Source organism: Ptychodera flava (assembly GCF_041260155.1).
Source record: "Ptychodera flava strain L36383 chromosome 23 unlocalized genomic scaffold, AS_Pfla_20210202 Scaffold_24__1_contigs__length_23054250_pilon, whole genome shotgun sequence".
In the NCBI taxonomy this organism is placed as follows: Eukaryota; Metazoa; Hemichordata; class Enteropneusta; family Ptychoderidae; genus Ptychodera; species Ptychodera flava.
This window is the reverse complement of record NW_027248278.1, coordinates 4877418-4889035: the sequence shown is the minus strand read 5'-3', so window position 1 is coordinate 4889035 and position 11618 is coordinate 4877418. Positions and strand designations below refer to the sequence as shown.

General features: G+C 38.1%; 1 protein-coding gene across 1 annotated transcript; it reads left to right on the top strand.

Moving 5' to 3' along the window:
• Positions 1-1257: 1257 nt before the first annotated feature.
• LOC139124480 (glutathione S-transferase omega-1-like) lies at positions 1258-10709 on the top strand. Its single transcript, XM_070690621.1, has 5 exons — positions 1258-1490; positions 6256-6361; positions 7372-7594; positions 9028-9154; positions 9913-10709. The coding sequence occupies exons 1-5, from the start codon at positions 1466-1468 to the stop codon at positions 10146-10148; spliced, it is 717 nt and encodes a 238-aa protein (XP_070546722.1). The 5' UTR covers positions 1258-1465; the 3' UTR covers positions 10149-10709.
• The last annotated feature ends 909 nt before the right edge of the window (positions 10710-11618 follow it).

The window sequence follows — 11618 nt, the reverse complement described above, 5'->3', positions numbered from 1 at the left end:
GTCAGGGATTTTAGTATCAAAGCAGAATAGCTGAATAACTGCTAAACATCCCCAATTGAAAACAGCTATAAGTCCATCATCATCCCAAACATGACAGCTGAATAGCCACTAATTATCTCTTGAGTCGTTACTGTAAACCCTCGTTGAATAGCTGAATAGCTTCTAAATATGTCAAAGTCAGCTATTTTGGTGATCAAAGTATAATAGCGGAATAGCTCTTTATATCCCGAGTGTCGAGGCTATAAACCCTCCAAGCTGAATAGCTGTTAAATATATCAAAGTTGGCTATTATTTTGGAGATCCAGCAATCCCGTATTCTTTACAGGGTTAAATTCTCTCGATTGCGCAATTGCGCAAATTGTGTAGTTTGAGCCATTTTCTACCCTTGAAATGTTACTGACAGTGCTAAAATCACGCACAAAACACACTGAGCAAGCAAATACGCCCTCATGATGATGACCCAAGAGCATAGTGTTAGTAACCTGTGGATTTGTTGTTGTTTCTGCCCCTAAAATGTCAAGTCTATCCCCTAATTTTGATGAATGGGGCAGAAATTGCATGCCCCTTCAGTGAACATGCAGAGAAAACACAGCCTTTATGTGTGAGAAGTACTACGACTACTGTTCGCAACAGACAGGTACGTTCCCCATAGCACAGCGAATTGAAGTTCGAGAGAGTTGCGTCACTGCGGGGCGATTAGCTGTAGCGGAACACACAGCATCGTACGCAGGGCTACGTCACCAGTAGCTGGTGTGTACGTGCAAGCATGGATGTGAAAAATAGAGATGCAAGTGACTCGATATAGCTTTGTCAAAAATGCAAAGTCACGCTGAAACAACAATTGTAAAGTTTGTTTTTGACACACTTAATACATGCCTCGGTCGAGAGATTGGGTGTCGTGCTTAGGACCGTCTCGACATATCGTACGCTACAAATTAAACCGACGAGACTCGACAATTCTGGTCGAAACTTCCTCCAGAAAAACCGTTCTTTTGTATCCGACCTGTTTTAAATCCGCTGAATTCGGCATGGCTGGCCTCAGTAAACTGTAAATATCAACGTGACGTTAGTAATTGGCGTATCAGTGATAACAGATCGGTATAAAGTTATGTTTCGAGCAACGCCGTCGACCAGCAGAATCAGAAATGTTGAACGCCCGGTTGAACGCTGTGTTTACGTCGTGTACAATGTTTATAGTGTTCTAGGGTTTAATAACAAATGCCTCACCTTACCAAAATTGGCTAATTGAATGAAGTTAAAGTTCACTACCACTTTGTATCCGCAGCACGGGAGGTTTTGTCGCTTACGGCGATATTTTGAGACGGTCCCTTAAACTGTTATCTTGACGTTCGCTTAGCTTCGTCCCAGTGGTGAGTGCTCGAGGTCAGTGCACAGTCAGTCATATCAGCGACACGCCGCTGACGGAATAGTGCTACGTTCCTTACACGGGATAATAAGAGTCGACATGTCAAAGAAACATCTGGCCACGGGTAAGTGTAGCTCTGCATGGCTGTGGTGGGAGGCCGTGTAACGCCGGTAACACACAGCCCTGCCATGCAGAGCTATGCAGGGCTGACTGTGTGTTACCGTTATACGGCCTCCGGAGGCCGTATAACGCCGGTAACACACAGCCCTGCCATGCAGAGCTAGGGTAAGCGAAGTTTATAACACAGTCCCCCAACCACGGATTGGAGGGGCTGTGGATACACATGGATGTAGGAAAGGCATATAGTTACGTACTAGTAGTTGTACCGTTTCTGGAAGCTGTATGTGCCTGCACTCCCCCGTGTTGCGTTTCGCAAATGATTAGGGGAGAAGAACCATTTGATTTCTGGGGGGGTATGGAGGAAGAGGGTATGGGAGCAATTTTTTTTTTCCTGTCAGAGTGACAGCAATTTTTTTTTCTACTGTCAGACCTGCATCAATTTTTTTTTTTCCAAATGGAGTAGCAGTGCAATTTTTTTTTTATTGGTCATCAAGTTTGTAATGCGTTGTATATAAGGGACCCGTCATTATTTACGGCCTGAAACTCCGAAATTTCGAGTGACCCCCTGCCCTTCGCCAACCATGATGAATTTGAGTAACCTCCCTCTCTAACTCTGAAATTTTGACCGATCCCCCACTTAGAAAAGTTAAATACCAATACATGTAATTGTAAAATTCACAAAATACAGCAACAGTAAAGACCTATCAAATCCTGATGTACCCTGCTAGACTATCATCAGTTATCTCATGATGGTTCAACAAAGGTGAACACATCAAAATGAAATTCAAAGTCACAATAAAATAAAGATATAAAAGATCACGCAGTATCTAATCATATAGTATATTGTTTAATTTGGATGGATATTATGACAGGGTTTTCACTAGGATATCTGACCGGGCAGAATTTGAAAGTACAGGGGGAGAACATGAGAGAGGCTTAGGGGGAAAGTGTCACAGGGGCTTTCCCCTATCTTGCATGGAAATTTTAAGATATTGATGTGTGCAATGGTGCAGTCTGGTGCAATCTGAGAGTTTTTTAATTTGTTTACTAAGTGAAACTGTTAGAATACCCTAAGGGGGAGAGCACGAGAGGGGGGTTCCCCCTCTCGTATTGGAAATTTTGAGAAATTGATGTGTTTAATGGTGCAATCTGAGAGGAGTTTCAGTTTATTTTGCACTCGGTAAAACTGTTTGAAAATGACATTGAACACTGATATTTTTTACATTTTTTTGCATGATCAGTTTTTGAGTCACAATATTCAACAACCAAACAATGACAATACAATTTGTGAAAAACAGTTCTGTTTGCCAGAGACTGAAGACAAATGAATATACAGGAACGTAAAATCTGTGACCTTCTGGTGTCATTTTCTCAGCTGCCAGCTTCTAATGAACAACCTGAATATGGTATGTTTGCGATCCGGTGTTTGTGGTCAGAAAAACAAGGCTCACACATTGTATTTCATTATATTTGTTGTTCCTCAATTTTTCATTGTCAAGGTACATCTTCTAACAAATTTATATCAAGAAAATAATATATTGGTTTTAATACTAGTTTATTGACTCCTGTCTTGTGTTTTAAATTTTCACAATTTACAGAAGTCAAATAGTCCCCTTTAGATAGTGCCTATGCCATTGAGATATTGCAACAGAAATCCTGCAATATGATTTCTTGGGTCAGAAAAGGGAAGGAAAACATTGAGTGTACTGAGGTGTAAAGTAGACCTATGTAGTGCATGTTTATATCATAAGTGCTGGGGAAAGAAACATAAGAATTGCTTGTGGTAAAAACATTTGCGCCGCCTATGGCGGCGCGCCGGCAAAGAATACATGAGAATAAGTCTCCAAATTTTGCTTATTTCTGGTGCATTGTGACAATTTTTTTTTCTCTTCTGTCTGTTATGACAATTTTTTTTTCTCAGGCCATGACAGGATCAATTTTTTTTTCTTCTCTCTCACCTGGTGACAAATTTTTTTTCTCAAAATCCTCCATATCCCCCCCAGAAATCAAATGGTTCCCCCTTAGGTCGTAGGAATGACTAATAATGTATATGTACGACCCTGTGATTATAAACGAGAACATGCTGGATAATCTAGTGATGATATTGATGATGAGGATGATGCTGTTGTTGTTGTTGCAATTTTTATTACAGTTTTTGAGTTAGGGCCTAATATAGCTCTGCATGGCAGGGCTGTGTGTTCCCGGCGTTATGGCCTCCCACCATAAACGCCGGGAACACACAGCCCTGCCATGCAGAGCTAGGGCCTAATACAACCGTGGCTGCATCATATGCATGTGAAGCCTGGGATGTGAAGGAAATTTAAGTTAATCATGTACTCAATACCTCTTCATTACTTTATGGCAGGGGACGTACGGCCAAACGTCAAAAGGCCATCCCCATTGTACACTGTGGACCAAAAAGCCAGTATTTCTGCCTAGTATAGTATACAGTATATCTACTTTGTTAGACGTCTACAATGACCTTTGACCACGGTCAAAAGCCGCCGTATCATGATTTGCAAAGGATTGTGGGGCGCGTACACGAAGAGAAGCACCATGGTTAGCACGGTTAGGGGTTACGTGTGGTTAGGTACATACATAGTGGACTCTCTCTCGTCCGCTACGTAGCCCTGCGTACAGGTCTGTGTGTTCCCGGCGTGATACTGCCTCCACCATGGTGGAGTGGAGGCAGTATCACGCCGGGAACACACAGACCTGTACACAGGGCTAGTCCGCTACGCAGCTCTATGGTGATGCGCCTTCAACGGTCTTTCTAGCAAGCGAGGCTCACCGAGCCAGCTGGGTTATAGGCGTAGCGGAACTTGGGGCTGTTAACGCTTGTTTTTTCGATTTTTTTTCCCGCTTTTTCTGATTGGCTACTTGCAGACAAGTTTTCCGTCCAACGCTATCTGTCGAACCTAAGCATCGAGGTAGCTGTGATCGTGAAGTTAATTAATTAAGACAGACAAACAACTCGGGTGGGGGGGGGGGGACTTGCCAACGTGTCGCTCTTTGGGTATGGTTTTTCAGTGACATTTTAGTGCCGCGAGCTACATTTAAAATTGAGTTTGATTTCTCCCACACAAATTTCTTTGAAGTCAAACATGTGTACTTTCACCGAAATTTTCAGTCTTTCCTCAATAACTGTTTAACAAATCGTGGCCTGGCCAGACACAGCGGTAAACGATGTCGCAGAAGCACAGTCCCTTTATCTCTATCATGTTTTTGTTCTACTGTTTGTTTGCAAACGTTGCATAACATTTCCTTGCAAATTTTTTCCAGTCACAGAGTGAGATAGTTCAAGGTCCAATTCTCTTGTACAACTTCATAACAGTCCAAAAGTATGCAAATAATTCATGTTAAAATTCCAATATCATGAGTCCACCGTCCAGTACTATCATTATCGACAACTGTCTAGTCATCAGCAATCATTGTCAGTGCTTGATTACAAAATTTGTATTTCTGTCAAAGCTTAGAATCTATAACATATAGTCATGTGCAAATAACCAGTCAGTCAGTCAGCTGAAATGATGAAAATGTTTTAATAAATTTACTGAATTTACTGAATTTACTGCCATTGGCACATGATGACAGGGCTTCTAATTGCTTGTCTGGCAACTTCCCGATATGACATTTAAATTTTTGTCAATGCACCGGCGTTTTCAACGCTTCACTGTAGACTTTTTGAGCCATGGACATTCCGTTCCAGTGACTATAATAGCACAACGGCTAAATTTATTATCTATTTTGGCAATGGCGTAATAGTAGCAAGCTTAAGATATCTAAGCAGCGTGCTGCCAACACTGATATCACTTGCATGTCTGTCTCGAAAGCTGGTCCAAAGGCAGACAAAATGGAAAAAGTATGGGTGGAGTTTTGACAACAAATCAAAAAAATCGAAAATAAAAACGAAATAATAAGTGTTAACAGCCCCTCGCCGGCTTCGCCGGCTCACCCTCTGAGGGCGGTATTATGGTCAGAGGTGAAGCATGGAGGTGAAGCCGATACGATGTCAAAGGCTGGTTGAGAATGATAAACTAATTTTTAGCGTATTTGCATATTAAATAATTTTCTCTAACTTCGTTGAATATAGGCCTAAGAGCTAAATTATATTGAAAAAATTTGTGGCATACAATTGATGAAAAGGGCACGGGGATGTGAAAGTTCGTTCTCAAATAGTGTATTAACTCGAAAAGAATTGCGGGACTTTATGAGTCTATTTTCATGTTGCATTATGGGAAATTTTAAGAATTTTTTCAATTGAGACTTTATACGGAAATTGCTTTCAATTAAACCGGAGTCATTCTTGGCCTTGAACATAATAGTTTTCCTACGCTGCATTGGAACTGCGGACACTGAAAACTTTACATGGCAAAGGTCTTTAATTAGTTTTTTTGGCAAATAAGAATGCCGATTACATTTTATTGTTTCATAGTCACTGTGTATTAGGTAAACCATAGAAAGTAGATAAACTGTCTATGGCTAAACATTGTCCAACGTTGTGTTGTATAAGTAAACCATGGGTTTTCCTCAAGTTGGCATGGTGGCAATACAGTCCAACATAACCTTTACATTTACCAATGCATGACAATTCACAATAGTGTCGATGTGCTCATTCATCAAGAGGGCTCTTTCGTTTCATATCTTGTCGTTCTATTTTTACCCGTTTACTTTTGGCAATTCTGTTTGTATTATAACATTCATGACTCAATTCATTCATTAACGGTCATTTCTTTGTTTATGCATGCATTTAATCTGTCCTTGGTTAGGTGATGAATGTCCACCGCTAAAGAAGGACACGCTGCGCGTGTATAACATGAGATTCTGTCCCTACGCACAGAGAGCCATCCTCACTCTGCAAGCCAAAGGAATACCGTGAGTGCTTATTGTTACTATAGACAGTACTCCCTGAAAGACCCTGATTGACAAAATTCATGGCACTGTGCAAAGTTGCTTCAGTGTCACTCTGCAAAAAGACTGATTACCATTAATGCAAAAACTGAAAAACTGAGCATGGCTGGTGTATTTGCCCTTTCCTCACTTTGTAGAGGTATATTACATCTAATGCATTATACAGCTATGCCTGAGTCTACTTCCTGAGAAATGCAACTATTGAGCGTCTTAATATGATTCAATATACAGTGGTCACTATGGTTACATACCACAATATTGCAAAAAATTATTCTTTTCTCCAAAATATCAAGGGGAGGGTCATGTCATTATGTAAATTAATATAAACCACCAGAATCCTAGAAAGCTAGGTTGTAGACCTTGGCAATTTGGTCAGGGTAAAGTCCTGAGTTTTAATTTCAGATTTTTTTATATCAAATGCTATTAAAAGATATACCTGTTCTGAATTTTTTCAAAGTAGGAATAAAGAAAACATTCTAAGGTAACAATACACATTTCTCTTTTTTAGGATAACACTAAATGGTTGCCAGACAGCCGTTTCATTACCGATACTCAGTGTTTGCATACATCAATCATACCAAATTAAGTAGATTCATTTCAAACTTTGTACAAAACACTGAACTGTTGCATATAGGTACATAGATGCTCATAAATGTCATAGAGAACATTGTATGACTCCAAATGGCAGCCACATCAATTTCAACTTCGTTACAAATGTTTCCATATAAGAGGACATTGCCTGACATGTGTGAACAGATTTTGTTCAAAAATGAAACAATAACAGAATGCCACAGTATGTGAAAGTGTTATATATATATTATATATATATATATATCAGAATATTGAGTATTTGAACACAATGTGCAAAGTGGACAAATATTTGGAAGCCAATAGTGATAAATTGAAAAATCTGAAAACAATCGTCAAAAAGTTGCACTTATTGGCTTTTACTAGAGTCACTGATTCTCTTGCAGCCATGAGGAAGTCAGGGTCAACACCAGAAAAAAGCCTGAGTGGTTTTTTGATAAAAACCCCAATGCCCTTGTGCCTGTACTGGAAATAAATGACAAGATAGTCTTTGAGTCTGCTATTTGCTGTGAATACTTGGATGAGGTGTACCCTGAAAATCCAATGACATCAAAGGATCCATACCAGAGAGCCAGGGATAAGATGTCTGTAAATTACTTCGATGGCAAGGTATGCATACTTTGAAATGCTGATAAGGATAGAGATGTTGGGAATTGTGAACAAGAGAAATTGTCTGTATCACAATCATGAGAAACTTGCAACCTCACTGATTTTGTAAGAAATCTTGAAATGATGAAAGACTAAAATTGTATTGAAATGAACTATGGATGCTCTGCCGAATCTATAAATGTCTTCAAACCTTGAAATAAAAACAAATAAGTCATAATGGTGACCATTCTCTTTCCAAGATTTGTTGCCTAGAATCTATCTATCATTTGAGTCTCTCAAAACGAATGTTCCGCATCATGCACCGATTTCCGTTAAAGCCACAAAACTGCCCATGTGACCATTGTAGGACTCTGACAAAGATTACATCAATCAATCACGTCCACTTGAATTCAGTAAGTTAATTTGTCACACTAGTACTTGACATCGTGTACTGTTGATGTTACTTCATGTATTCAGTAAATGATTGATAAGATTCGAACTCACAATGTACAGTACCCAGTCACATAGTGAATACATCACAGTCAAAACCACTCGGCGAAATACCAATCCTTAAAAATGAGTGGTTCAAACAGCTTTTCTGACTGCAACCCCTGTATGTGTTACATGTGACTGTGAAATCTCCATTGTGTCAAAATGTTGCAGCTGGGTTATGTAATTCATATTCATAGTGCCACCAACGGTGATTTTGCCAAAGCATGACAGCCAGCTTCGTCTCTTTGACATTGGTCTTATATATACCGTGTAGCTCGTCATGAATGAGTCACTGTGATTGACCTAACTTTTTGGTCTTTTAACAGTCAATTCAGCAGTTTTATTTCGTTTGGTAATGAAAATTTACTACAGGACAACACTGGAGGTTAGATTTTAGAGACTGAAATAATGGATAGTTTGTTGGCAACAAGATTTCACAAAGACCCTGGGCACAATTTTCGTATTACCTCCACTACTTGGCCATGTTAGGATATGTTAGTAAGGGTGCTATTTAGTGATGAGGCTTGACTAAAGTGTCCGTAAAAGATGGGAAATTGTTCTGATGATGAAGTAAGCACTTACCTCTCATTGAAACATGAAAGTGATCACCGACGTCAGATGTTCAGTGGAAATCTTCGTTTTGCAAAATTCAGATAAATGATACGTGTTGGTCAAATTGTTTGAAAGCTTTGCATTCAAAACAAAAATTTCAAATTTATGGTGTTTTCTATGTCATGAAATTGCAACACGTTTGGGGCCTTTTCAGTGTTGTATTTGATGTGGATCTCTAAAAATAACAAAGGAGATGCCACCAAAAAGAAACATTAACCCAATGTCTACCATACCTGAGTACATTCCTCTCCACTGTTACAATGGAAAGATGCGGCCTTTATACACGGAAATGGAAATGAAAGTTTTAAAATTCTTCTGACATTGTCATCAGTGTAATGTCTTTCTCACAGGTAATGTCAGTATACTGGAAAGCTGCATCTGCCAAGGGAAAGGATGCAGAACTCAAAGAGGACTTCCTGAAAAAACTTGATGGAATCGAAGAGGACCTGAAAAAGAGAAATACACAGTATTTCGGAGGTAGTGTTAGCGTGCGTGTGTGTGTGTGTGTGTGTGTGTGTGTGTGTGTGTGTGTGTGTGTGTATATATATATATATATATATATATATATATATATATATATAATTATTATTAAAGTTATGTGACAAACACTTTTCTTGAATCATGTGATATCCGGATTTTCTTCACATACATGCAACATGCCTGTATAAAGATATGCCACACTTACACATTACTTAAATTGCCATAAGATTGAATCTGTTATTCATACAAAACAATATGTATAAAATGTAATTAAGTCATGAAATTAAATTTATAGTCACGCTACCTTAATTTATCCACAGACTGCTAATGCAATTGTCAGGGTCTGTTTGCCATCATTTATGTTTTGCATGTGTACATGTATATGCATAAACTATATGGCACTTTTTGTCTCGAGATTTCATATAAGTATTTGTGTCATGAACTGGTCAAAATCTCACTGTATACTGTCGCTGGGTGTGGTTTATTGCTTAAATATAAATATTTTAGAATATGCCTACCACATATATGTTTTCACTGCGTTGTTGTTGCCCTAACGCCAGGATAATGTTTGGATTGTACCCACAATGCAAACCCCATCCATCCCATCTATATTCAAGGAAAATGAAGATTTGCGATTATAACGTTACTAAAACAATTCTTTCTCCACATGCATTTTATCCACCTCTATGAAAACATACTGTCACCCAAATATACTAAATTCCATTAAACTCTCACTTTTATTTCTTGCTTTGCAGGAGAAAAGCCAAACTGGGTCGATATCCACATGTGGCCTTTCTTTGAACGCATTGAAGGATTGGAAATATTTGGTGGTAGCTGCCTACCAAGTGACCGCTTCCCATTGTTATCTGACTGGGTTGCTCGTATGCTGGAATACCAGCCTGTGAAAGAATATATCTTACCAGCTGAGACCTTGAAGACATGGAATGCACGTTACCGCACAGAAACCCCAATCTTTGACGAGCTGCTCTGAAAGATACAGAGAAAATTCTTCAAGGAAAATTATCATATATGACAACAGAGGCAAACCAAGTAAATATTAACCGAGTAAAAATAGTCTATGACAATAAATGCGAACTTTGTCAAAAAATTCTGTGTTCATATGAATGTATTCACCGACATAATAATAGCTTACATTTTATAGAAGCAAATCTTTACATAATTACTGTGATTTCAATGCCATATTCGAATTACAATTATTATAGTTTTCAACGGTAATTATTTAATTTGTGTCATAAACTATGTATGCTTGCTCAAGTATGCTCCATGTTTTGCTTGTATGGGTATTGTTGTCACAAATGCAGTATTAACAAAGATATTCCAAATAATTGTTTTAATAATATGTGTAAGGTTGATAACTATTTTATGTTAGAAATGCACTTTTGTAGGTGGCAGTAGGTAGTGAAGAAATATAGATGACCTTACTTTTTGAAATAAATAGAAAGAAAACCACACCATTTGATTTGATGCAGCTCACATTGCTATATAAGACAAATTTCAGCTTATAATAAAACACGGAGCTTACTGAAATAAAGTCATTGTCGTGTGGTTTTTGTGTAGATTTTTAAACTTTCCCTTGCGATCTTTAATCATACTATAGTTTCTAGTCCCAGGTATTACAATGACTTATTCTTGCATTTCTTCATGCAAATTAATTTAAACGGCTGTCAATTTTTTAATATTACCATATTTTAACATGTTAAACTTATAATGTAATTTGTTCAGCTTTTTTATCGACAATGACGATCTTTATCATATTTCTATAATTATCAACATATCTAAAAAATTGCTGTATTTTGTAATGGTTATTACATGGAATGAGACTGTATGATTACAATACATACACAAATTAAAGGAAACAATTGCGAAAATTAATTAAGGTAAAGGGCGACAAATTCGGACGCGCACACGCTTTAGAACATTTTTGCGCAGATTTAACTCCAGCCTGCCGCAAATGGGTTATTTTGTAGCGCATGTATTTAACATCACCTGTCATTGTTGAAATTGCGCTTTTACCTAATTTTTTGACCCAGTCTCTTAGAAATACATGTGACCTTTAACCTTGTCATATTTTGACCCCCTAGGAAGCTGGTTTTTATTCAATATGAGCGCAAAATTAACATTTCTCTCCCATTTACATGGCACATATTACCCATTCACCTGGAGATATTGTAAAAAGTAGCGTGGTGACACCCTTTTATTAAAAGTGTAAACAAAATGGTATTATGTCAGGATTTTATTCGCCAAGTTTGGTCAAAATGACACCATTCAAAGCGACAGGAAGAAAGTTCGAAAATTATGTAGTGATTTAATTTCGATATCGTCATTTTGTAATCGATACTTATGTTAAAATTTCTTTACAAACATCATGAAAACTATACATTCGATAGATATGGAGCTTAATTCTTGGTATTTATTAAAATTAACTCATTTGCTAAGCGTT